This window comes from Schistocerca nitens, chromosome 1, assembly GCF_023898315.1.
Source record: "Schistocerca nitens isolate TAMUIC-IGC-003100 chromosome 1, iqSchNite1.1, whole genome shotgun sequence".
Taxonomy (NCBI): domain Eukaryota; kingdom Metazoa; phylum Arthropoda; class Insecta; order Orthoptera; family Acrididae; genus Schistocerca; species Schistocerca nitens.
Window position 1 is genome coordinate 141505080 of NC_064614.1, and position 27934 is coordinate 141533013.

Below are 27934 nucleotides of genomic sequence, written 5' to 3' on the forward strand. Positions count from 1 at the left end.
TGTCATCCCCTTACTTGTCAGTCAGTTATTTCTTTATAGTCTATCAAGCTTTTCCTCCTATCAGGTCGAAAAGTAGGGGAAGTAAAAACAAAAACTGGCACTAATCTGCATGCTCTTCAAGATAAGCAAATATGGGTACACTGTCTATGACCACCACTTGGAAGTTCTTGTCACATGTGTGTCTCCACATTTAACAGTTGTTCTCATCAACTTAGGACTGTTGTAAAGCTTCTGGCATGTTGTATGTACATAAACTTCAGCAAAACATTTCAAGAAACATTGTCACTACTTCCCAATGGAGCATTGGACATTTTTAGGGTTTTAGCTCATTTTATTTCCTCAACACTAGATGACCTTCCTTTAAACTTGCACTACATATGAAACACACAGAACTCTCAGACAATACCATCTCCAACATTGTGGAAATTTCAAGTCTCGATGGCACAAATACCTAATTTCAAGCCATGATATTGACAAGTGAATCAACTGCATGTTACTGTTCTAGCCTTTGCTATCAACTGAGTGGGGAGTGGGGGAGAGAGTTTGAAAGGGAAGGAGTAGTTTTGAAAGGAATGGAAACAGTGGAGAGGGGAGAGGATGGTGGGGGGGAGTCCTATCTTTCTTTGCCCGCTGGTTTAGTGCTGCTGGAAATGCTTTGCCCATGCACAGCAGGTGACATTGACTCACGCGTGCTAGACACACAATATAAAGAGACTGTTTTAGTTCATTCCTGTATTCACAATGCATTGTTGTGACTAACTTCGTATCACACTACATTTCCGTAATTCTTTTATCAACTCACTCATAATATTAGGTTCACAGAAATCATCAGGTTCCTATCCCTTATTACGTATCGTCATTCCTATACCAATGTATCATCCCCTTTCAAATATTACACTGAATATTTACTTCACTGAATCACTTCAGACAAATTATTCGAGATATAAAGATAACTGTATATGATAAAACAGGAAAATTAGCTTGAAATTTTCAAGTGTGAACATTTAATAGTTTTTGGGATACTCAGAAACCCGGGGGGGGGGGGGGGGGGGGGGTGTGAGGGACATATGCCATGCCAAATTCGCAACTTTGAATTTTGCATTTCACTCACATTCCTCCCCTTCACACACCTCCCCAAAAATTTGTAACTTAGGCCTCCCATTTCATGACAAGGTTACTGGACTATTCCAAAAAATCTAAAAGAATCTTTACAATACACAGTAACATAATGTTCAACTGGCTTAGCTGCAGCATTTGAGAAAGGGCTGGGAAAGAATTAACTGCTTACAGCTGGGCGACCTTTTTTTATTTTATATTTATCTCTGATTAACAGAATAGACCTAACATGCAGGAAATTCATAAGGGCAATAATGATCATTTTACTAAATATGGCATTACCATTGACAAAGCTTGTAACATGAAAATATATAAATACATACACGCTTGTACTTTTTCTTCACTTCATCAAGATTGGCTTCAGAGTCAACTTGCAGAACCTCAAATGGGTTGAGGTTAAAATAGGTAGACCCTGGTCGCAAAAGGCGATCAATTTGTTGCTTTGGTGTAAGTACAGCATCACGTTTTTCGATCTCCTTCACCTATAAAATAAAAATAAAACATGTAATTTTATAAACTTAAATCAATGATACAAATCACAGGAATTTGCACTCAGTGGCTTAATGGTAAAGTGCCAGACTAAGAATCCAAAGGCCTGATGTTAAATACTTCCTCAATCCTAGGATTTTTATGTTTCACTTATTTCTCACATCTCTGACGAAAGTTGTTAAAAGGAAAAAATGCAGAGTTGCACCATAGCTCTGAGCCCACCTTAAACTGTAGGCTATGTGTGTGCAACACAAAAGCAGCAGCTACTCAGGTATCAGAGGACTTGTTGAGTGCACATGAGGGTTTTTAAGGCTAGGTTGCACTTTGAGAGTCCCTGATGAATGCTTGCCAGACGAACGCAGAGAATGAGTTCAAACTATGTATGAAGTACAGACATGTTTACTGACAAAAGTTTAACTGTAAGTTGAAATACTTATAACATTGTTCTTGAATTTTCTGCCCTCCAGGGAAGTTGCCATGTTCAAATTATCCTTGGGACTGAGAGCTGGCTGAAACCCAAAGTAGGACGCTATGAAATATTCAACTAGGTATGGAATATATACTGGAAAAAGAGATTAGATACCATGGAAGGGGAGTGTTCATCGCAGAAGGTGAAAATATTGTGTCTATTAGGTTGAAATTGAGCCTTGCTGTGAAATTATCTGAAAGCATGTAACATATCTTGGTAAATTCAAGTTAATTATTGGACATTTTTACCAGTCACCTTATGTTGCTGTAACAGTTTTTGAAGCATTCAAAGAAAGTCTACACTCAGTAAAGCAAAAATACACTGAACGGGCAATATTAGTTGGAGGCAACTAACCTATCAATCTGGGACATCTATGGAGTCATTGCAGGTGGTATGGACAGGTAGTCTTGTGAAGTGAGCAGCTAGTTCAATAGCCAACATGCAATGGAAATATTTTGGACATTAGCTACAAACAAGCCTGACATTATCAATGTTTCAGTACACAAGCAGGGATTAGTGGTTATGATGTCGTCACAGCAACAGTATACTCATCAAGCAGGCAAGGGAAATATTTATGCTAGAAAGAGCAGATCAGCAGTTGTTAGCATCCCACTCAAGACAATGAAAGGACATCATTTAGCCTCAATATGATGGATGTAGAGGAATTACGGGCCAAGTTTAAACTGATTCTAAGCCACACTCTGGAGAAGTATGTGCTGAAGAGGTGCACTCAGGATAAAAAAGACCCACTTTGGTTTAATAATAAAATTGAGAATATGCTGAGGAAGCAGAGACTGTTGCCTTCTTGGTTCAAAAAAGAACATGCAAATGATAACTGGCAAAAGTTAGTAAAATTCTGGTGTGTGTAAAAAGATCAACGCACAAAGCATACAACTACCACTGTCATATCTTAGTAAAAGATCTTGCCGAGAACCCAAGAAAATTCTGGTCCCATGTCAAAGCGCTAAAGAGGTCAAAGGCTTCTAACCAGTCACTTACTGACCACCCTGAAGCAGAAAGAGAAGACAGCAAAAGGAAAGCTGAAGTTTTAAACGCTAGCATTTACGAAATCATTCACATAGGAGGGTCGTACAAACATACCTCCGTTTGATCATCACACAGATTCCCTGTGTGGTTGACACAGTAATAGGCATTCCTGGCATACAGAAGCAACAGAATGAGTTTGGTTTTGTTTTCTTTTAGGGTGCACAAACAACTGGGGTCATACGCGCCCAAGTCAAAACTATAGAATTAAGACAGAGAGGAGTTAATAAACGACTATAAGTCAATCACAACTAACATAATAGAAGATAGCTAAAGATGGGCACGAGGAAAAAGGGCTAAATAAGACACCATACAGAAATGGAGGTCCAAAAATAAAACTCAAATGGCCTTCGCCATATTGCTTTGGAGGATAAAAAGTAAAATGCGGTCAACAGCCCGCGCATCATTTGCTAAAATGGTCGATAACTCAAGACGGCAAACCCAAACGGGAACATAAAAGGTCAAAAAATAGACATTCCATCAGGACGTGGCGGACACTTAAAAATCGGGCGCAATGTGTACAAAGTGGGGGGTAGCGCCACTTAGCAAATGATGATGGCTAAAAAGGCAGTGCCCAATACACAGCTGAGTTAAAATAACTTCCTTCCAGTGGGAGGGACGAGAGGTGGTCATCCAAGCCGCTGGGAGAGGGTTAAAAGCCGCAGCTTTATCCCATGAAGGGGGGACCACTGGTGATGCCAAAGAGACACCACCTCCTGACAGACGGCAACACAGAGATCACTGGAGGGAATATAGGTAATCACAGACTGCAGTACTAGGACCACAGCTTTGGCAGCAGCATCAGCAGCCTCGTTTCCTGGCGGACCAACATGACCAGGAACCCACAGAAACATCACACTAGCTCCACCAAGAGTGAGCAGTTGATAGTTTTCCTGGACCCGCTGCACTAAGGGATGGGCGATGTACAGCGCACATAGACTGTGTAGGGCACAGAGTTTGAGCAGAGGACACAATTGAAAAGTCTGTGTTGCCAGATGTACTCCATGGCCTGGTACAAAGAGAAGAGCTCAGCTGTAAATACTGAGGAGTGTGACGGAAGCTGACATCAAAAGACACAGGTGCCGATGACGAAGGCACACTCGGCCCCACAGTCAGTCTGAGAGCCATCAGTGAAGACAAAGGTACTATCGCGAAGTTCCATGCGAAGGTCATGGAACTGAAGGTGATAGACCGAGGCTGGAGTAGTGTCCTTAGAAAGTGAATGAAGGCCAAGGTTAACATGGGCCACTTCACAAAGCCAAGGTGGCGAAGGGTTCACACCCACCGGGAAAGGTGCACGTAGTGTGAAGTTAATCCGCTGCAGCAAGTGCCGAAAGCAGACTCCAGGAGGTAACAGAGAAGAAGGACAAGCCCCATACTGACTATCAAAGGAATCATCAAAGGAGGTGGCGTAAGATGGGTCGCCACGCATGCAGACAAACGGCATGCATACCTGCTGAGGAGAAAGACACGGCAGTAGGGCAGTGGTAGTTCAGCAGCTTCAGTCTGGCTGGTGTAAAAGGCACCCATGGCCAAACAGATGCCATGATGGTGGATAGTGTTAAGACGGCATAAGAGGGATGGGCATGCAGATGCATAAACAAAGCACCCATAGTCGAATTTCAAATGGACAAGGGATTGGTAGGTACAAATGGAGGAGGGTGGTTCGATCGGCACCCAAGGAAGTACCATTGAGGACACGTAAGACATTGAGGGACCGCGTTGCGGGCTGCCAGGTAAGATACATGGGAGGACCAAGAGTTTCCTATTGAGCACGAGTCTCAGGAATTTCGTAATTTCAATGAATGGAAGGGCAACAGGACCAATGTGTAGAGATGGTGAGAGAAACCATCTGCGCTGCCAGAAATTCATACAGATGTTTTTGGCAGTGGAAAAGCGAAAGCCACTGTCAATGCTCCAGGAGTTAAGACAATCAAGACAGTGCTGAAGACGCCGCTCAGTAAGACAGGTCCGTAGAGAACTACAAAAGATGGCAAAATTGTCAACAAAAAGGGAGCCGGAGATGCCCAGCAGGAGACACGCCATTATAGGGTTAATGGCGATAGCAAAGAGGATGACACTCTTGTAAAAATGCCTGAAGGAAACAGGGCAGGCGGCCAAGGAAGCCCCACGTGTAAAGAGTATGGATGATACCAGTTCGCCAGCGGGTGTTGCAGTTCTTCTCCGAATCTAAAAATATGGCCAATCTGGGATTTCCGCAGAAAACCCTTCATGACATGTGTGGACAAAGTAACACAATGGTCAACTGCAGAAGGCCACCCTCTAAATCCACACTGTGCATTCGTTAGTAAACTGTGAGACTAAAGCCACCGTACCAGGCACAGATCATTTGTTCCATCACCTTGCAAACACACCTGATAAGAGAGATGGGGCAGTAGCTAAAAGGAAGGTTTTGTCCTTACTGGGCTTAGGTATGGATATGACAGTGACTTCACGCCAGCATCCAGGAAACGTGCCCTCTGCCCAGATGCGGTTGTACATGTTAAGCAGAAAGTGCTTGCCCCCCAGGAGAAAGGTGCCACAACAGCTGAATGTGGATGGCGTCTGGCCCTGGAATGGAGGATTGAGATGAATTGAGAGCATGATCTAACTCCCTCATAGTAAAGGCAGCATTGTAGCACTCACAATTCGGAGAAGAGAAGGGTATCACATGAGCCTCCTCTGCTCGTTTCCAATGGAGGACGACAGGGTGACAGTGCGAAGAGCTCGAAACGTCCGCGAACTGGCGGCCCAGAATGTTGGAGAGAGCAATAACGTCCACAATGACATCGTCTGCTACTGTCAGGGCAGAAATTGGGGAATGGATCTTGGTACCAAAGAGCTGTCGGAGGTTGGCCCACATGACCGAGGAAAGGGTGGAGCTGTTAAAAGAACAAGTGAATGAACTCCAGCTAGCTCTTTTGCTATCCCAAAGAACGTGACAACGCTTTGCACGTATCTGTTTATAATGTATGCAGTTTGCCTTCATAGGGTGGCAGTTAAAAACCCAGAGAGCACGTCTCCGTGTGCGAATTGCGTCGCAGCATGCCTCGGTCCACCAAGGGACTGGGACACAATGTGGTAAAGAGGAAGTGCAAGGAATGGAACGTTCTGCAGTAGTAAGGAGTCGGCAAAGGCAGGTGGGTGCTCCAGTGTTAAAGAAGAAGAGGTTAACATGGTTAAGGTGGTCAGCCAAGAGAGCACCTCTCTGACAGGTCCTGGGAGAACCCCAAAGGGGATGATGCACATTAAAGTCACCGAGTAGCAAAAACAGGGAAGGTAGCTGCTCAACAAGCTGAAGGAAGTCTGCCCTGGTAACATTGAATGACAGAGGTACATAGTTGGTACAGAGGGAAAAAGTCAGGCGGGAAAGAAAAAAGTGAACTGCAACAGCTTGAAGATGGGTAGTCAGAGAGACGTGTTGACTATGAATGTCATCCCATATGAGCAGCATGACACCCTCATGGGATGGAAAGCCGAGCTCAGGGGGAAGGTCAAAACAAAGCGGTAACTAATGTGAAAGCTCAAAGCGGTCGTGAGGGCACAATTTAGTTTCCTGAAGGCAGAGTACAAGGGGATGCTGCAATGCTAAAAGCAGCCATAAAGCCTCTTTGTGGGACTGACGGCCGCAAATGTTCCATTGGAGGACAGTCGTGATGAGAAAAGATGTAGGGGTGTCAACTCTGCAGCTGCTGAGAGACAGCCAGTATAGTCACTACTAAAGGGCACAGAAGCACGAGGATCCTGCTCCTTGGGATCCACAGAAGCATCAGCTTGCTGGTGCGGTTGGTCTGTGGAGTCCAACGCTGAAAAACTGTTGGTGGTGCGCACTGGCGAACCAGAGGCCGGCCGGGTTAAGGTACCACGTGGCGACACCGTCAAACAGGATCATCGAGTTAGTGAAGGAGAAGACCGTTCCTCTTTGACGGCCTTCTTCGAGCCTTTCTGTTTTAGAGGAAGAACCCGCTGTTGTTTGGCTGGAGGGACGGAAGAAGTATACACAGGAGTACTCCTTCTGCCCTTTCCTGCCTACTGGTTGCGCAGCTGGTGGCTTTGCCCCTTGAGGCGAGAGTTTGATGGTTTGTTGCACAGCAGGATGGGGGGATACGATGCTACCTTGACAATGGGCGATTTCGCAATCTCAGAGCTGAATTTGATGTTGCATGTAAGAACTATAGACGCCAGACGGGAGACCACAGAGTTTGTGACTATCCAGTAACTTGCGAGCTACTGGGTAAGGCACTTTTCCTTCACCCGGATCTCTCGGACAACTTGCTCATCAAGATACACGGGACGATCCCGAGATGAGGCAGCATGGTGGTAGCAGATGATACAGTGGGGAGAAGGAGGTGGACAATCGCCCTTGTGTGCAACCCTACCACAGGTGACATTTGGCTGGGTATCGACATGACGTTCTAGTGTGGTTGAAATGATGACACTAGTAGCAGCACATTGGGTTCAGAATGTATGGCCGGACTGTGTTAATTTCATAGCCTGCTTTGATCTTGGACAGCAGCACCACTATCAAAGGTGAGGAAACGAGTGCGGGTACGCACTAAGTAGGAATCTACCATTTTCGTTACACAATGGACGGCAATGTCACCCTGATCAGAGAAGTAAGATTGGATTTTGGCCTCAGTTAAGACCGTCGAGCGGCCCAGTGTAAATTACACTGTGGGAAGAATTCAAAGTTCTACGGACCTCGACACGAACAGGGTAGCCGTGGAGAAGCAAGGCACCGAGCAGTTGTTGTGCTTGAGAATCAGAAGCAGTCTCCAAAAGCAAAGTGCCATTCCGTAAGTGAGAGCAGGATTTCACAGGGCCAGCAACTGCATCAACACCTTTCTGAAAAATAAACGGATTTACCGTGCGTGGCCAAGGACTGACCGTCTTCAGCACGTGAGACCACGACAAACCGTAATCTGAGGTGGCAGGAAGCAAAGGAGGAACAACATAAGCAAGCAGTCCAGTCATGAGGAAATGAAATCAGGCAAACAAAGATATAAGAAACGTCAGGGCAGCAGGAAGAGGAAAGAAGAGGAGGGGGCGTGAGCAGGGCTGCACCAGAACTGCTACACGCATTTGAGCACCAGCATCGCGAAAACCCATCACAATCCCCACACCGTAACATGATCATGACAGCAGGGACACCACCAGGAGAGGGGGAACTAATCTGCACAAAAGACCACAGAAAACACAGAGGAAAAGGATGGAGAATCTGACCTGCATGGAGGCAAGGCCAATGCCTCTATAACTAATGCCAGCACTAAGTGAGGTACTCCAATTCCAAGAGGGAATTTCAAGGACTTAAACCTGGGATTACAAACCACTTTCATGAAGAAAACTGAAGACAGAGAATCAGGAGAGGGAGGTGGGAGGGAATACTTAGTGTGAAGGGCCAGAAGTTAGCAGCAGTCCAGCAAAATATGGACTACCAAGAAGGGGGAGCACAATTACAAACAGGGGATAGCTAACTGCAGATTAAAATACAATGGGTCAACCTAGTACAGCCGATAGAAACACGGCAGTGGATGATAGGTTCCCACCAGGACAGATGGAGGGAAGAACATGGTGGGAGTTTGTTAAGAGGGGCAGGGCGGGGGGGTTGCCTCCTGAGATGTGGCCCACTATTGAGAAAAAAGGGATTTGACATAAACCCATAAATCCACCACCAGAGATGTCACGGAGAATGAAGGTTAGGTGGCTGATGCCCTAGCCAAAATATCATTTTTATCCGGAATACCCACATGGCCGGGAACCCAAAGGACAACCTAACAAGCAGCATCACCGAGATTGGCGAGAAGGTCATTGATGGCAGAGACCAAGAGATGGCAGGAAAAACACTGAGCAATAGCCTGAAGGCCACTCATTCAGGCTGTGTGTAACAAACATGGTTGAGGGAGGACTATTTAATAAAAGAGAGGGCCTGATAAATGGCCATCAATTCCACCATCAACACCCTACACACGGCAGGCAAGAGATGATACTCCGTGCTAACAGTAGACATGAAGGTATATCCTACATGATCAACGGATGCAGAGCCATTGGTGAAAAAACGATGGTATCCTGAAACTCCGATAAGAGAGTTTGCAACAAACAATGGGACACCATTGGAACAATTGAAGCTTTCAGACCCTAGAATAGATCCATCCAAATCCAGAGACAAGGAACTACCAAGGGGGCATGGCTGGCACAGAACGTGGGGAAGAGGACAAGGAGAGGAGAAGGAAGTAACAGCAGAGAGAAGCGACACAGATCTCAACCGGTAAACCCACTTCGGGGCAAGCAGCGGGTGAGTGATGCCCCGAAGCCACGAAAAGAATAGACTAGGAGGGGTGAACAGCGAAGAGCAGATAATGATGCCACAGGAAACCACAAGCTGGGACTGCTGAACCGAAACGGGAGGGATCCCAGCATCAACCAGAAGACTATTGACAGGGCTAGTGCAGCGGCTGAATGGGTATCACGATAGTGAACCGGGTTATACAGTACAGACGAGAAAGAACTAATGCCCGATAAAGGTTGAGAAGGATCAAATGATCTGAGCCCCAGGAGATGTTGTCAAGGAAGCAAATTACGAAAACAGCCAACCTTCAGATGATGGATGTGGGGGCCAAGCAAGCTTGTTGTCAAAAAGAAGTATCAAGAAACAGAACTGGGTGACTACAGTCAAGAAGGAGCTCTGGATCTGAGTGGATCGTAACACTGGAACGGAAATGCACCACACTCAACTTAAGGGGAGAGAACTGAAAACCATGTGAGTGTATCCACCTGGAAGTGTGCCAGATGGCATCCTAGATTTGCTGTTCTGCAGAGGCAACCAAGTGGGAATTAGCCCAAATATAGAAACATCTACCTACAGATCAGGGGTGATCAGCAGTCCTGCAGAAGCCCCAAGTCCTTTAATAGTGATGAGAAAAAGGACACTTAATAAGGAGCCCTGTGGAAAACCATTCTCCTGCATCTGCAGAGCGCTGAGAACTGCGCCAACCCGAAGTTGAACAACCGGTGGGACAGGAACTGGTGAATAAAATTTGGCAGGGGGCTCTGAGGACCCCACTCATGGAGTGTAAGAAGGACGGATGGCACCAAGCTGTGTCACAGGCCTTACGAAGATTGAAGAAAATGACGACAAGATGGTGGCTCAGAGAAAAGGCATGCCGAACTGCGGTTTCCAATCAAAGCAGATGATCAATCTGAGGCTCCCAAAAGCCACACTGGTAAGGAAATAAAACGTCCCAAAATTCAAGGACACAACTGAGTCAACAACCTCCATCCATTCTATAAACCTGCAGGGGACATTGGTCAATCTGACTGGGCATTAACTATCAAGGGATGATGGATACTTGCCGAGTTTACAGGCACGAACCATGAGAGGGGAAAATGCCTTTGAGTCAAATATGGTTAAACACCTGGAGGAGATGGTGCTACGGAGGACTGAGGTGTTCAAGCATTCACTGGTTATGGCTGGAATCAAGAGCGAAGGGTTGAATGGTGGGAAGAAGAGAGGGCCATAGGATTCCGCCTGACAACGGGTAAAACATAAGCTAGAAGCTTCAGCTTGCTGTTTCCGGAGGAGTAAGGGGCTAGATAGGAGGCTGATGCAATCACAAAATGGGTCATGAGGCATTCCATAAGAACTGATGGATCTGTACAAGGGCCACCTAGAACTGCAAGACCCAGAATGGAAAACAGCTGCTGACAACCTTGGAGGGTGTGGAGTGTAACCCACACCCGCAACAAAGGGACTGAAGAACCTAGAGGAGACAAAGCATTCCAAACACATCCGCTTGCTCCATTTGATTAAGTAACAGGCTTTGGCGCGAAGATGTTTTAAGATAATAAGACCAGCACCGGACGGGTGCCATTTAAAATGTTGCAAGGCATGACGATGATAATGGATGGCAGTGGCTATGGCTGTTCTCCAAGGAGCTGGATGCTTTCAGTGCATATTATTTTATATGACAGATCGTGTATGACTTTATCAATACAACCTGACAAAGAAGGTGTAAACACAAAACGGAAAGTACATAGGGCTCTATCTGCACAGTGGAAAGCCCAGCAGTGTACCTGATCATCGGCAGGCGGGAAGGTAATAAGAGAATCAACAGGAGGTGGTCACTATCACAGAGGTCATCATGTGATGACCAGTGTAAGGAAGGAAGAAGGGGAGGGGAAGAGAGCAAAAGATCAATGGCAGAGAAAGTGCCATATGTGGCACTAAAATGAGTATAGGAAACATCACTAAGAAGGCACAGGTCATGGTCCATAAGAAACTGGTCAATGAGAAGCCCCAACTACATGAAAAAGCACTGCCGTATGACAGACGATAGGCATTAAAATCCTGAATGAGGAGGAAGGGAGGGGAGAATTGCTGAAGGAGGGCAGTTAGGGCAGCAGGTGTAGATGGCCTGTCAGGAGGGAGACCACTGACCGCAGAGTCCGAGTGGACCCGGACAGCAACTGCTTCCAATGTGGTACGAAGGGGATCCATATATTTCGTAAGCCCTCAGAGGGCTGACCCCATTCCAACAGATAGCACAGAAACCATGAAGGATCATTAAGTGAGTACCAGTAAAATGAGATTCCTGAAAAGTGACAAGCTGCTGAGCAAAGGTAATAACAGCCTGCAAAACTGTAAGGAGACAGTAGTATCCATTACAGTTCCACTGAATAAGCACTGAGTCAGTCTGCAAATGGGAGACGAACGGGCTGGAGCCAATCATGCCGCCGGGTCACCATGCATCACCAATGAGGATGGGATGACTTCAACAAATAAGGGGTCAGATGCAGGTTGCAAGGGGGAGAGGAGATGGCACCTCTGGCAGCATCGGGTGAGGGGTTGCTTGTCCCCCTCCTCTTTCGTAGGTTGAGGAGGACAGGGCACAGAGGGAGAGCACGCTCCTGCAAGATCCAGAACTGAAAGAGAGCCGGTGACCTTGGGATGCACAGACTGTGTGTCCTGTGATCAAGTTGTGGTAGGGGGCCTCTGACATGAGAGGTGCCAGAGAAGGGGTGCCAGGAGGAGCCCCATCACTAGTGGACACTGGAGGAGGACTGGAGAGGGTGAGCGGCCCCCGCAAGGAAAGGTGTGGGAGGGGGAGATCGGGTGTGGGGTAAGGACGAGGGAGAAAGGATGTAAAAGATGCAATAGTAGAAGTCATCAGCACAGGGTGAAATGTCATATTTCCGATGAGCCTCAGTGTAAGATAAATGATTAAGGGATTTATCCTCTTGTATCTTCCTTTCCTTCTTAAAGCTGGGCCATCTGGTGAGTGTCGAGAGTGACGGCCATGAGAAGTAACACACACGGGACGTGGAACACAAGGGCTCCTCTCATGGAATGGGTGTCCACATTCACCACATAAATGACAACATTTGCCTTTAACGCAAGAACCACAAACACCTTATGGGTCGTGGGACATACAGCTTCACTCACAACGATAATACATAATCTTGACCTTCTCTGGGAGGCTATCTTCCTCAAATGCCAGAATAAAGGCACTGGTTTCAGTTTGATTGTCCTTACAACCTTTCTGAACACACCAAATGAAACAAATGCTCCATCATTTCAGTTTGGCCTTGAGTTTCTCATCAGTTTTGAAGAGTGAGGTCCCTATGAAAAATGACTTCTTGAACCATACTCAAAGACTAGTGGGGATTAATAGACACCAGGTAGTAGCCAAGATAATCACAAGCAAGAAGGGCTGCAGATCGGGCAGCAGTAGTAGTTTTGATCGAAAATGAGCCTGACCATGTCTTACTGAGAAACTCCACATTGCCAAACTTATCATCAAAATTATCCAACAAAAATTACAGTGTTATGGTGGTGAACGTGTGCCTATCTGTCCTAGTGCAGACCAGGTAGATGTGAAGTTGTTTCACCCAAGCTGGCGAGCCTGGCTCTCCTCCCTCTCCCAGTGTCTTGCCAGGGGAGGGTGAGGGGGAGGGGGATGGAGTGCTGGAGGAGGAGCGGGGAGGTGGGAGGGAGGGCCACATGGCCGTAGGAAGCAGCATTAAATAATCTATTACCAACCAAAGGGACGGCCATAGAAGAATGGCCAGTTTTTTAGAGCTGGATATGTTTCGTATACAATGCGTCCGCACTGATATAACCCACTCTGAAGCTTCAGGATGACAAGCAACTGCTCCTAGGCATACGTGAGCATGCAGCAGCTTAGGTATCAGAAGTGTGATCCCCGTGTTGACAGGGAAATCAGCCCAACGGATACATAACGCCCCACGACAGACTGGCCATACGTGCTTGTAACCTAGCAGGGTGGGGGTGGGGGGGGACTATGGCGAGGAAAGGAAGAGGGGGGAGGTATCCACACCATAGATACTAGGGAGGGAGTTCTTCCTCAAATGGCTCACACTACATAGAGAAAATTTAGAATTGGAATACAGGAAACCACATAGGTAGCCAGGTCTACATAAGTAAGAACACCAAGAGAGGTACGAGGAAGGACAAGGAGGGAGGGAGGTAAGAGGAGAGACGGGGACGGGGGGGGGGGGGGGGAGGGAGGAGCATGGGGAGGAAATGCAGCCTGGGAAGGAAGAATGGGCTGCAAGAGCTCAGGGCCCGTGTATGCCACGCACAAACTCATGAAAGAACCTTGAGCCCGGCGGGAGTATGGATGTAGATATAGATTCTCTATATACATACTTGAACTGACTAGCAGAGTAAGCAGCAATCTTTGGCATTTGTTGCACAGAAAAAGGAGACCACATATAGAACACCAGTGTGACCCATTTTTGAGTAATGCTAGTGTCTGGGATCCATACCAAAGGTGATTAAAGGAAGACTTTGAAGCTATTCAGAGCTGGACCATTAGATTTGACCGACACTTGGGTACTACAGATATGTTTCAAGAACTCAAAAGGTAATCTCTGAAGTGATGACTACATTCTGTTTGTGAAACACTGCTGAGAAAATTTAGAGAACTGGCATTTTAAGCTGACTGCAGGGCATTTCTACTGCTGCCAACGTAGATTTCACGTGAGGACCACAAAGATAGGAGAAAGTAGGGTTCATACAGACGTGTGTAGATAGTGTTTTTCCCTCATTAGTGGACTGCGAAAGGAAATGTGTAGTAGTGGTTCAAGGTATCCATCCCCAAGCACCATAAGACAGCTTGTAGAAAATGTATCCAGATGTAGATAACTGGCTGAATAAGTCAGTTCAAAGGTAAGAAGAAACCAACAGCATAGGACAATGTCTAAAAGCACTGCCCTGCTCAAACCAACCTTCAGGCTGAAAGCATTAACTGTTGAAACTTGAATATTCTATTCTTTTTCTATTTTAGAACACATTCCTTATTTCTTGTGAAAGATGTAACCACTCATCATTATTTTACAGCTTTTATCTATGTGAGCCGTTCAACTGTGAATTTCCGTCCTTCTAGACATCCTCATGTCTTTCCACAGAGATCTTGATTGCGCACGTTTACAAAGACAAGATCCATAATGCTTATGTATGGCAGTGCAACTGTGGTGATTTCATCGACATGAAAGGATGGTGCTTGCCATTGCAAAATGTTTCAAGGAGGAAATTTGTCCAACAGCTACTTTAGAACATTAACGATTTCAGAATTACGAATTCTGTCTGCAGATGTTACCATAGGAGCCACGAACACTGACACCTATTATAAACTCATTTAAGTTACAAGTGAAACATGAGAAAACCTTGAGCAGGCTGGCCAGTGGCAGGTGTGAAGGAACTGACAAGTGAACACTGCATTAATTACATTCCAAAAAGATTTTACATTTGAATATCAATTCTTTATTTGGAATTATCATAAAGTTAAAATGAGGTCCTAAACAACATGGTCCTAAGTGCCCTTACTGAATATTAGCATGCGCAATTAAAACTGAATGTGGAAACCTTTCCTCACAAGGCTGGTAAGAATGAACGGCAAGGATGAACAATTAAAAGAGTGATTACATGAAACAGTTTTCACATGTCAAATTTTTTGCACCACCTGGCAGTGTCAATTCTTACGAGTGTGAGGAAGGCTCACTGCCACCCCCTCCCCCCAAAAACCAAATCTGAAAGGAGAGCCAACAATTCCAAACACACACCAATGCCAACACTACCTCCCAAGAGGCAAGAGATGTTATGGGTAATGACACACCAAGTCATCGCCCTGTTTTTCTGTGCAACGAATAATGGAACTACTGTAAAATCATAATGGTAATGTATTTGGACTGACTAACTCTTAACACACTAAAATCTCATAGGTCTGATGGGGCATTAGTGACTTAATTGTAGGAGGGTTTTTTTTTTTTTTTTTTTTTTTTTTTTGGGGGGGGGGGGTTAAGGGCGCTCAACTACTGAGGTCATTAGCGCCCAGTCACAATTGTTAGAGCACGTAGAATCTAGTAAAACTCAAGGGGGGTGGAGGGGGGGAGGGACATCAGAAAGTTCTTACAAAGATGCAGATAAAATAAGTGAAGGAGTGAGATGTCTTTGGACAAGCCAGTCAAAGTAATGAAACGAAGAACACGAGCAGCTGCTCGAGCGTCATCAGCTAAAATATCCTGTAAAGTAGATGGCAGAGACAGGACAACACGAGATTGACTAAAACGGGGACACGACAATAAAACATGGCGCACTGTTAATGCATGACCACAAGGGCACTGCGGGGCTGGGTCACCGGAGAGCAGGTAGCAGTGGCTAAACCGGCAATGCCCAATCCGCAACCTGGTCAGAAGGACCTCTTCTCGCCGAGATGGTCGGGAGGAGGTTGTACAATCAGTTGGGAATGGTTTTACTGCCCGGAGCTTGTTTCCTTGAAGTGATGACCAAGTATCCCACCACAAAGACACAAGCCTCTTACAAACAACCCCACTAATGTCAGATGACGGGACACAATGGGAGGCTAGCCGAGGCAGGAGGACTGCAGCCTTGGCTGCAGCATCAGCAGCCTCATTCCCAGGCACTCCTACATGGCCGGGAACCCACAGAAAGCTGACAGGAGAGCCATCAGCAGCAGAAGAATGGAGGGACTGCTGGATCTGTTGCACCAAGGGATGGACCGGATATGGAGCTCCAAGGCTCTGAAGAGCGCTGAGCGAATCAGAGCAGAGTACATACGATGAATGGCGGTGGCGGCGGGCATACTGAACGGCCTGATGGAGAGCAAAAAGCTCGGCCGTAAAGCTGGAACACTGGTCGAGGAGCCGGTATTTAAAGGTGCCGGCCCCGTCGACAAAGGCACAGCCGACACCATCATCAGTTTTGGAGCCATCAGTGTAAATGAAGGTGTGACTGGCAAGTCGCGCACGAAGTTCGACAAACCGTGAGCAATACACTGCAGCCGGAGTACCCTCCTTCGGGAGCGAGCTGAGGTCGAGATAAATATTAACCGGAGCCTGGAGCCACGGTGGTGTCGGGCTCTCACCCTCTCTGAAGGTGGTAGGGAGGGCAAAATCCAATTGTCGAAGCAGGCGACGAAAGCGGACTCCAGGGGGCAGCAGGGCAGACAAGTACAACCCATACTGACGGTCGAGAGAATCGGCGAAGAGGGACTGATAAGAGGGGTGGTCGGGCATTGACAACAGCCGGCAGGCATACCGACAAAGCAGTAAGTCGCGCCGGTAGGTCGATGGTAATTCGGCAGCTTCAACATAAAGACTCTCGACGGGACTAGTGTAGAATGCTCCGGTCGCAAGACGTAACCCCCCATGGTGGATGGAGTTGAGACGGCCTAAGAGGGATGGCCGAGCAGACTAGTAGACGAAGCTCCCATAATCCAGCTTTGATCGGACTATGGACCGATACAAGCGAAGCAGGACAGTGCGATCCGCTCCCCAAGATGAACCACTAAGAACTCTGAGGACATTAAGGGAACGTGTACAACGGGCAGCCAAATAAGAGACGTGTGGAGACCAACAAAGTTTCCTGTCCAGTGTGAGCCCTAGAAACTTAGTTCTTTCCACGAATGGGAGAACAACGGGACCGAGATGTAAGGATGGCGGAAGGAACGCTTTATATCGCCAAAAGTTGATGCAAACCATCTTCTCTTCAGAGAACCGGAAGCCATTTGCCACACTCCATGAGTATAGGCTGTCTAGACAATGCTGAAGGCAGCGCTCCAGGAGGCATGTTCTCTGGGCACTGCAGTAGATCGCGAAGTCATCGATAAAAAGAGAGCCTGAGACATTAGCTGGAATGCAATCCATAATTGGATTGATCGCTATGGCAAAAAGGGCTACGCTCAAGACGGAGCCCTGAGGCACTCCGTTCTCCTGGAGGAAGATGTCGGACAATACGGAACCCACACGTACCCTAAACTTTCGATCTGTTAAAAAGGAATCAATAAAAAGGGGCAGGCGACCGCGTAGACCCCACCTGTGCATAGTGCGGAGGATACCTCCTCTCCAACAGGTATCATAAGCCTTCTCCAAATCGAAGAACACGGCGACCGTTTGGCGCCTTCGCAAAAAGTTGTTCATGATGAATGTCGACAAGGTCACAAGGTGGTCAACAGCGGAGCGGCGGCGACGAAAGCCGCATTGAACATTGGTAAGTAGCCGTCGAGATTCAAGAATCCAAACTAACCGAGCGTTAACCATGCGCTCCATCACCTTACAGAGACAGCTTGTAAGAGAAATGGGGCGGTAACTAGAAGGAAGGTGTCTATCCTTCCCGGGTTTGGGTATAGGAACAACGACGGCATCACGCCAACGCATGGGAACTTGACCTTTGGTCCAGACGCGATTGTAGGTACGAAGAAGGAAGCTTTTGCCTGCCGGAGAAAGGTGGGCCAGCATCTGAACGTGAATGGCATCTGGCCCCGGAGCAGAGGACCAGGACAGTGCAAGTTCACGTTCGAGTTCCCGCATAGTAAAGGGGGCATTATAATTTTCCAGATTCAGCGAGTGGAAGGAAGGTCGCCAAGCCTCTTCTGCCTCTTTCCTGGGAAGGGAGGCAGGGTGGTAATGGGCGGAGCTTGAAACTTCCGCGAAAAAGCGGCCGAAGGCGTTGGAGACATCCACAGGATCAACAAGGACCTCATTACCTGAAGTCAGGCCAGGTACCGAGGAGTGGGCCTTAATGCCCGACAGCCGGCGCAGGCCACCCCAGACAACAGAAGAGGGAGTAAAACTGTTAAAGGAGCTGGTGAAAGAGGCCCAACAAGCTTTTTTGCTGTCTTTGATGACTCTACGGCATTGCGCTCGGAGTCGTTTGTATCCAATACAATTCGCCAACGTAGGATGGTGGCGAAAGGTGCGTAAAGCACATCGTCGAGCACGGATAGCGTCTCTACAAGCCTCATTCCACCAGGGGACGGAAACGCAACCTGAAGAAGAGGTAGTACGAGGAATTGAACGTTTGGCAGCATTGATGATAACAGCCGTGAGGTATTCGACCTGACTGTCACAACTGAGAAAATCGTGGTCCGGAAAGGTCGCCAGGGAGGAGTAAAGTCCCCAGTCAGCTTTCGGTATATTCCAGCTCGAAGGACGTGGGGATGGGGTGTGGTGCAGGAGACGAATGACACAGGGGAAGTGGTCACTCGAATAGGTGTCAGAAAGGACATACCACTCGAACCGACGGACAAGAGTGGTAGAACAGATCGAGAGGTCCAAGTGGGAGTAGGTATGAGTAGAGTCCGAGAGGAAAGTCGGGGTGCCAGTATTGAGGCAGACAAGATTGAGATGGTTGAAGACATCTGCCAAGAGGGAGCCTCTCTGACAGGATGCAGGAGAGCCCCAAAGGGGATGATGGGCATTGAAGTCGCCAAACAATAAAAACGGCGGAGGAAGCTGAACAATCAAGTGCATCATGTCAGCCCGACTAACTGCGGATGACGATGGAGTGTAGACGGTACAAACGGAAAAAGTAAAGGCAGAAAGAGTAATACGGACAGCTATTGCTTGGAGTGGGGTGGTCAATGGGATGGGATGGTAATAGACATCGTCCCGAACGAGCAACATGACCCCACCATGAGCTGGAGTACCATCCACAGGGCTGAGGTCAGACCGCTCCGAGGTATAGTGGGTAAAAGCAATACGGTCAGTTAGGTGCAACTTGGTTTCCTGGAGACCAAGGACGAGCGGACAGTGCAGGCGGAGGAGCAGTTGTAATTCCTCCCGATTAGATTGAATACCTCTTATGTTCCAATGTAACAAAGCCATCGCTAGTCAGAAAATAGGGGGAACGAAACGGGTGAAGAGCTGGTCGCCTCGACGGCCGCGGAGGGCCAGGTTTTGAGGGAACAACGCTACAACCGGCGGGAGGCGGATCCTGTTCCATCGAGTCGTCACCAGCTGCGGCCGCTGTTCCGGGTTGCGTAGGAGGGGCAGCATCATTCGCCGACGAGAGGCCAGCTGAGCGCCTGGCAGCAGAGCGTCCCGGCGAAACTAAGGATGGCCGGGAGCAGCGACTCACGGATGGAGCGTCAGACGAAACGCGCCGGGGTGGAGAGGGGGATAAAGACTTCTTCTTGGAGGCCTTCTTGGAAGTCCGATGAGGCACGGGGATGGTGGGCTGGACCCGAAGAAGGTCCTCACGCGCGGGGTCCGTTTTGGAATGCCGGACCTCGGAAGCCGGGGTCCGGAACATTTCCCTGATGGACGCCTGAGAAGAGGATCGCTTCTCAGGCAGCGGAGGGGGAGGAGGAGGAAGGGTAGCCCCTGGGGCAGAGGGGGCAGGGGCCGCGAGGGAGGAGGATTTGGAAGGGAGGGATTTGGGAGGCGGAGGCATAGACCCCAGATGGGGTGAGGAGGTGGAGGGAGGACAGGATAGGGATGAGGATATGAGGATACTATGGAAGGAGTGGACACGACTGAGGCAAACGAAGTTGTCAACGTCACGGGATGGAGGCGGTCATACTTCTTCCTGGCCTCAGAATAAGAGAGGCGATCCAAATTTTTAATTCTTGAATCTTCTTCTCCATCTGATACGCGGGGCAGTCTAAAGATCTAGGCGAGTGGATGCCAGGACAATTGACGCACCGAGGTGGTGGGGTGCATGTATGTTCCTCACGAAGAGGACGTCCACAATCGCCACAAAGGGGCTCAGCCTCACACCGTGACGACATGTGCCCAAAGCGCAAACACCGAAAGCAGCGCATAGGAGGCGGGACGTAAGGTCGCACGTCGCACAGGTAGCACATCACCTTTACCTTCTCCGGGAGAACGTCCCCCTCGAAGGTGAGGATAAAGGCCCCGGTGTCGATGCGACGGTCTTTGGGGTCGCGCTGGACTCGCCGGACGAAATGCACGCCTCGGCGCTCCAGGTTGGCCCTGAGCTCCTCATCAGATTGCAGCAGTAGGTCCCGATGAAAAATAACCCCCTGCGTCCTATTCAGTGCCAGATGCGGGACAATGGACACTGGGATGTCCCCTAGTCGGTCGCACGCCTGGAGCGCCGCCAACTGAGTGGCGGAGGTGGTCTTTATAAGAACGGACCCCGAACGCATTTTACTGAGAGCCTCGATTTCCCCGAAGATGTCCTCGATGTGCTGGACAAAGAACAAGGGCTTGGAGGTGGCGAACGACCCCCCATCGGTCCGAGAACAGACTAAATAGCGGGGGAAGTACTTCGCCACTTCGCCCCAAGCCGGCGGGCCTGTCCTTCCTCCCAGGGAGTGGCCAAGGGGGAAAGGGCAGGAGAACCAGAACCAGAGACAGTACCTTTCTTTTTAAAAGACTCGGCCGCAGAGCGACCCGATACATGTTGACGTTTCATCTGCAAAACGTCCACCCCAATACCACCCACTCCGACCAGGGGCTCTCCCCACGGGCGCCACCCAGCCTCAGCAAGTGCCACCTGGCAGGATGACCGTTGCCGGGAGTACTGATGCCCCAAGGAGACGGGCATCTACTCCTTGGCCAACGTGGGGAGGGTGCAGCTCAGGTATCGGCAGTACGATCCCTGTGTTGTCAGGGGGCTACAACCTAGAGGGTACATGACGACTTCACCACAACGGGCTGGCTACCTTGCTGGATTTCGGGTGCCATGGAAAGTCCATCATGATAGTAGGTGCAGATGGGGACGCACTATGGGCGTAACTTGTGCAACCCATCAGGCGTTTAGGCCCAATTTGAGGAATAGTGGGTGTGGTTACAACGCCGTTACAACGCTGAGAGCCAAGGTCTTAGTGCACTGAGGACCAGTGAGACACCACGTAAGGCGTCCTTCCCCAAAAGGCTCGTACTTCTGTAGAATTTTGAAAAATGGAGGTCAAACCCCATGGGGGACCATCACATGGAAGGTCGAAACGGTTGAAACTCCTTTTAGTCGCCTCTGACGACAGGCAGGAATACCTCGGGCCTATTCTTACCCCGGACCCAAAGGGGGGAATTGTAGGAGTAATGCTCCCCAGGATGGACTGAACAAGAATTGAGGCAATGCACTTGTCAACCCACATTTGTGAAGACAAACAGTACATTCTGTTCCAGGCCAAACAGTACACCAACATAGTGAATTCGATGTAGGAAAAATTCTCATATGGCCACCTGTGGTATAATCAGATTATCACACTAGAAGCAACTGTGCATTTTGTACATCTGTATCTAGGAAGATCCTTGCTGGGTTTCAATTGCAGAATCACTATTGCCTCCAAGTTTAGAGACATTGTTCATGCAGCCAGGTTTTAATGAAACAATCTTTGGCTACATCTTTAGTGTCCTAATGAACATTTTAATGTTTTTCTGAGCATTTTAAAACTGTATACTACATTTGTACTGCTACGGAAGCTCCTCTGTACATCAACAATCTTTTATTAGATGTTTAATTAAGAACAATATTATTTCTGAGTTTATGATTTTTTAGAAAAAGAAATTACAGTAACAGGAACAGGTGTTAATTTGAACTATAATGTACTCAAAAAGGTAAAATCTTAGCTGTTGTAACTTAGTGTTTATAAAATTGCCCAAAGCTCTGAAAGGTTCTCGTTGTATATTTCTTCTCCCCCTCCCACTTTGTGCTTGGTGTCCACAGCAGAGTGCTGTCCACAAAGCGGCCAAGATTCCATGTATTTTGAAATATCAAAATGAGTCAGCAGTGGGCCATTCAACTTTAGAAAAAATAGTGAAGAAACAGTTTTTGTTAACCAGGAGTGATCAGATTCACCCAAGAACTTCTTTGTTTTCACGATTTCAACCAAAGTTCTCACATTGTCAAAAACATTCTCACAAAATGCTTTAATCTTGTCTTATTTGTTCAACTGGAAGCAAACTGGAAGAGACTTGAACACTTTTTTACCCAGAAGTATGGTCTTTGATGTCCGAGTCAAGCGTTTCTGTTAGCTATATGGGCTGAATTGGCCAAAGCTGCATCTTCCCCACTGAGCGTCTTTTTTTCAATCGCTTGTAAAAAAAGGTTGTAATAAAAATAAACACCATTAATCGGCAGGTCTTTACTTTTTTCATGCAGTTTGATTCCCATATATCTTTTGTTGTTGACAAGATATCACAGACAGGTCAAAGTTCCCCAACTACATCTCTGAGAAATAAACTTATTAACATTCAAAGTTCTCTATTAGTCTGGTTGTTTTTTTTTTTTTTTTTTAGGGTATAGAACCGACTAGGGTCATATGCGCACATGTCAGAACCATAGAAAACAAAGACAAAAAAGCAGTTGAAAGTGGCTACACACTAAAATCGATGGAAGGAAAGACGGCAAAAAACTGTTACTTGGAAAATGTTCATAGAATATGTCACTGAGACACAGATGTTCTGAACTAAAGATTAAATGTCTCTTGCCATATTGCTACGACAGATATGGAGTAAAATGCGGTCAACAGCCTGCGCGTCATTCGCTAAATGGCCGATAACTCCGACGGTAAACATAAACCGGAAAGTAAGTAGTTAAAAAAGGGCATTCCGTCAAAACCATCAAAGGTTGAGGGCAATCACAAAGTGGTGGGGGAGCAACACTTAAATGGCAATGGCTAAAAAGACAGTGCCCAATATGCAACGCACCTAAAATGATTTACTCACAGTGAGAGGGCCGAGAGGAGGTTGTCCAAGCCGATGAAAGAGGTTTGATTTCCCAGAGCTTGTTCCTATGAACTGTAGACCAGTGGTGATGCCAAAGTGACAGCACCTGCTGACAGACGGAAACGCAGAGAGGGAATGGAAGAACTAGTTGGCCGAGGTACCAGGACTGCAGCCTTGGCAGCAGCATCAACAGCCTCTTTTCCTGTCAGACCAATATGACCAAGAAACCATTTAAACATCACAGTGACTCCATCAAGAATGAGCAAGTGACAACTTTCCTGGACCCGTTGTGTTAAGGGATGGACAGTGTACAGCACACAGAGGCTCTGAGGGGCACAGAAAGTCTGAGCAGATGACGCAATTGAAAAGTCCGTGTTTCTGGATGTACTGTGTGCCTGATACAGGGTGAAGAGTTCTGCTGTAAATACTGAGCAGTGTTGTGGAAGCAGTGCCAATGACACAACCACACCAGACACCACGGTCAGTCTAAGAGCAATTGGTGTATGCAAAAGTACTATTGCGCAGGTCTTTAAACTTATGGCGATAGAGCGAAGTTGGAGTAGTGTCCTTAGGAAGTGAATGAAGGACGAGGTGAAGATGGGCCACTGTATGAAGCCAAGGTTGTGAAGGGTTCAAACACATTAGGAAAGTGGCAGTTAGCGTGAAGTTAAGCTGCAGGAGCAAGAGCCGAAAACGAGCTCCACGAGGTAACAGAGAAGAGGCATGTGCCCCATACTGGCGATCAAAGGAGTCGTCTAAGGAGGAGGCATAGGAAGGGTGCCCAGGCATGGCAGACATGAAGCGTTCATATCTACTGAGGAGGAAGTCACGGCAGTATGACAGCAGTAGTTCTGCAGCTTCTGCATACAGACGCTCAACCAGATAGTGTAAAAGGTGCCGGTGGTCAAATGGATGCCACGGTGTGGATTGTATTGAACGGCATAAGATGGACATGCAATTGCATAAATGAAACACCCATAGTCTAGTTTCAAACAGACAAGGGACTGGTACAAATGGAGGAGGGTTGCCCGATCCACTTCCCAGGAAGTACCACTGAGGACACGTACAATTGGTTGGTTGTTTTAAAGGCGGGAGAAGGGACCAAACTACGAGGTCATCAGTCACTTGTTCCTAATAAAACAATGCCACAACAAGTGTGAGAATAAAACGGATGAAACATATAACACAAAACGGAAAGAAAGGAAAAGCTACAAGAACGAAAGTAAGGCAACGAACACTAAAAGGAATGAAAGAGGACAAGAAAACAACAGAGAGAAACTAGAAACAGAAGAGAGTAAAACATGAAAGCAGATTACAGTGGCTGGCCAACCACGAGCAAAAAGGGAAAGCCAGCCACTCTGCAACACATTGAAACCTCCACCCTAAAAGCACTAGGGTGGAAGACACAGAGGGACAAAGGACATGCACTAAAACCTACATAGAAGTATAAAACCCACTCTCATGGATAAAACGTAAAACTAAAGCTGCTGTGGAGGCACTGTCGCTCAACACCGAAGGCAGGGTGCTGGGAAAGTTAAAAGTCTGTCGCAGAGCGGCTAAAAGCGGGCAGTCCAGCAAGAGGAGCTACAGCAACACTGAGGTGGGTCCTCGCGACGGAGTAGGTAACCGTGCGTTAACCACGTATGGCTAAAGCGGAGCCGGTAGAGAACAACTGATTTCCTGCGAGAGGCCCGCATGGAAGACTTCCACACATTCACAGTCTCCTTAATGACATGCAGTTTGTTGTGCGTACTGTTATGCTATTCCATCTCCTAAAGCCGGAAAACCCTGTGGTGTAAGACAGACTGCAGGTCAGCTTCAGAGATGCCTATCTCCAGAAACAGTTTCCGCATTGCCTGTTTGACCAGCCAGTCAGCAAGTTTGTTGTTGGGGATTCCGAAGTGTCCTGGGGTCCACACAAACACCACGGAACGGCAGGACTGTTCCAGGGCATAGATGGACTCCTGAATGGAAGCTACCAGAGTGTGGCGAGGGTAGCACTGGTCGATAGCTTGTAGGTTGCTCAATGCCAGGGCACGAGCAGATGTACTCAAGAGCACGAGATATGGCCGCCAGCTCTGCAGTGAAAACACTGCAGCCAACTGGCAAGGAGTGCTGCTGAATACGTCCTCCATGAACATATTTGAAGCCTACATGATCATCAGTCATTGAGCCATCGATGTAAACCACTTCAGAGCCCCAGAACATGTCAAGAATCAAGAGGAAGTGACAGCGGAGTGCGGTGGAGTTAACGAAGTCCTTAGGGCCATGCAAAAGGTCCAGACGAAGCTGCAGCCGAGGTGTACACCATGGAGGTGTACGTGAATGGACCCCAAGTAGAGGTGGTAAAAGGAAGGCATACAGTTCAGCGAGAAGGGGCCACACGCGAACTGCAATCGTTAGCCCCGATCTGGGCTGCCGATGCGGGAGATGGACTGCCGCGGGCAGGAAAAGGAGACGGTAATTAGGATGCTCAGGGAACTATGAATGTGTGCTGCATAACTGGCGAGCAGTTGCGCACGTCTGATCTGCAGTGGAGGGATACCAGCCTCCATCAGTACGCTGGTCATCGGACTCGTCCTAAAAGCTCCTGTCGCTAACTGAACCCCACAGTGGTGCACAGGGTTGAGTAAACGCAATGCTGAAGGTGCTGCCGAACCGTAAACCACACTCTCCCATAGTCAATTCGGGATTGGACAAGGGCTCTGTAGAACTGTAGCAGCGTACTGCGATCTGCATCCCCATTGGTGTTGCTCAGGCAACTGAGGGCATTGAAGTGCTGCCAGCATTTCTGCTTAACCTGATGAAGATGAGGGAGCCAAGTCAATCGAGCATCAAAAACCAGTCCTAGGAATTGATATGTCTCCACTACAGTGAGTGGAGCATCATTAAGGGAAAGTGCGGGTTCCAGGTGAACGGCACGACACTGACAGAAGTGTATGAGACACGACTTTGCGGATGAAAACTGGAAGCCGTGGGCTAGAGCCCATGACTGTGCCTTGTGGATGGCTCCCTGGAGGCACAGCTCAGCAACAACGGTACTGGAGCAGCAGTACGAAATGCAGAAGTCGTCTGCATACAGAGAAGGATGAGACAGAGGGCCCGACAGCTGCTGCTAGACCGTTAATGGCCACTGAAAATAGAGGCACTCAACACAGAGCCCTGCAGGACTCAATTCTCCTGGATATGGATGGAACTATGGGAGTCACCAACTTGGACACAAAAGCACAGAGCAACAGGAAGTTTCGATAAAAATTGGGAGTGGCCCCCAGAGACACCACTCATACTATGTGGCAAGGATACGATGTGATGTCGCTAAGATGTGTGGTATGCTTTACGTAAGTCAAAATCGATGGCAATCAGGTGTTGCTGTCTGGAAAAGGCTGTTCCGCTAGCGGACTCAATGGACACAAGATTATCAGTGGTAGAGCTACCCTGGCGGAAGCTACCCTGACATGGATCCAGCAAGCCACGTGACTCCAGGACCCAACCCAACCACCGACATACCATACGTTCCAGCAGCTTGCAAAGAACATTGGTGAGGCTGATAGGCCGACAGTTATCCACATCAAGCGGGTTTTTACCGGGTTCGAGCACCTGAATGATGGTGTTCTCCCGCCACTGCGATGGAAAGACACCATCACACCAGATCCGGTTGAAGGTGACGAGAAGTTGTCACTGGTAATGAGATGAGAGATGTTTAATCATGTGGCTGTGGATGCGATCAGGCCCAGGAGCTGTGTCGGGGCAATGTGCAAGGGCTCTAAGGAGCTCACTCTGCCAATGGGGCATTATAGGATTCACTGCAGCGGGTAGTGAATGAGAGGACGTTTGAGTGAGCGAAAGGCTTGGGGGTAATTCTCCAACGCAGAGAACAGAGCAAAGTGCTCAGCAATCACGTTTGTGAAGGTACATAACTTACTATTTATGGTAACACCGGGTACAGCTGTTGGGGCCTGGTACCCGAAAAGACATTTGATCTTTGCCCAGACTTGGGAAGGTGACGTGTGGCACCCAAAGGTGGAGATATATCTCTCCCAACAGTCCTTCTTCCATTGTTTGATAAGGTAGCAAACACGGGCATGGAGCTGTTTAAAGGCTATGAAGTGCTACAGGGAAGGGTGTCGCTTATGCCGCTGTAGTGTTTGCCGACACTCCTCAATTGCTTCAGCGACTTCCGGTGACCACCAAGGGACTGCCTTACGCCTCGGGCACCCTAAAGAGCAAGGGATAGCGTTTTCTGCCACAGAAACAATTGTGCTAGTCACCTGCTGAACCATCACATCAATGTTACCGTGTGGGGGAGATTCAGCAGTGACAGCAGAGGTGAAAGTTCCCCAGTCCGCCTTGTTCAAAGCCCATCTGGGCAGGCATCTGTATACCTGAGGCTGGGGCAGTGATAGGTAGATGGGGAAGTGGTCACTACCACACAGGTCATCATGAGCTCTTCAGTGGATAGATAGGAGAAGTCCTGGGCTGCAAATTGATAAATCAATGGCCGAGTAAGTACCATGAGCCACATTGAAATGTGTGGCAGCCCCAGTATTTAAGAGGCAGAGGTCGAATTGCGACAGTAAAGTTTCGACATCTCTGCCCCTGCCAGCAAGTACAGTGCCACGCCACAAGGAGTTATGGGCATTACAATCTCCCAAAAGTAGGAAAGGTTTACGGAGTTGATCAATCAGTGCAGCTAACACATTCAGGGCTATTGCACCATCTGGAGGAAGACATACATTGCAAACAGATATTTCCTGCGTCGTCCTTACTCTGACAGCCACAGCTTCAAGAAGAGTTTGAAGGGGCACATGTTCACTACAGATCGAGTTTAGGACAAAGGCAAACTCCACCTGACACTCTATTATA

The 27934-nt window shown here is 47.9% G+C and overlaps 1 protein-coding gene across 1 annotated transcript in view; it reads right to left on the reverse strand.

The window, feature by feature from the left end:
* Nucleotides 1-27934, reverse strand: part of LOC126243458 (dnaJ homolog subfamily C member 8) — an 85231-nt gene that overhangs the window by 48970 nt on the left and 8327 nt on the right. The window contains exon 2 of the mRNA XM_049948165.1: nucleotides 1440-1598. Within this exon, the coding sequence (XP_049804122.1) occupies nucleotides 1440-1598 (159 nt within the window). The remainder of the gene's footprint in view (nucleotides 1-1439; nucleotides 1599-27934) is intronic.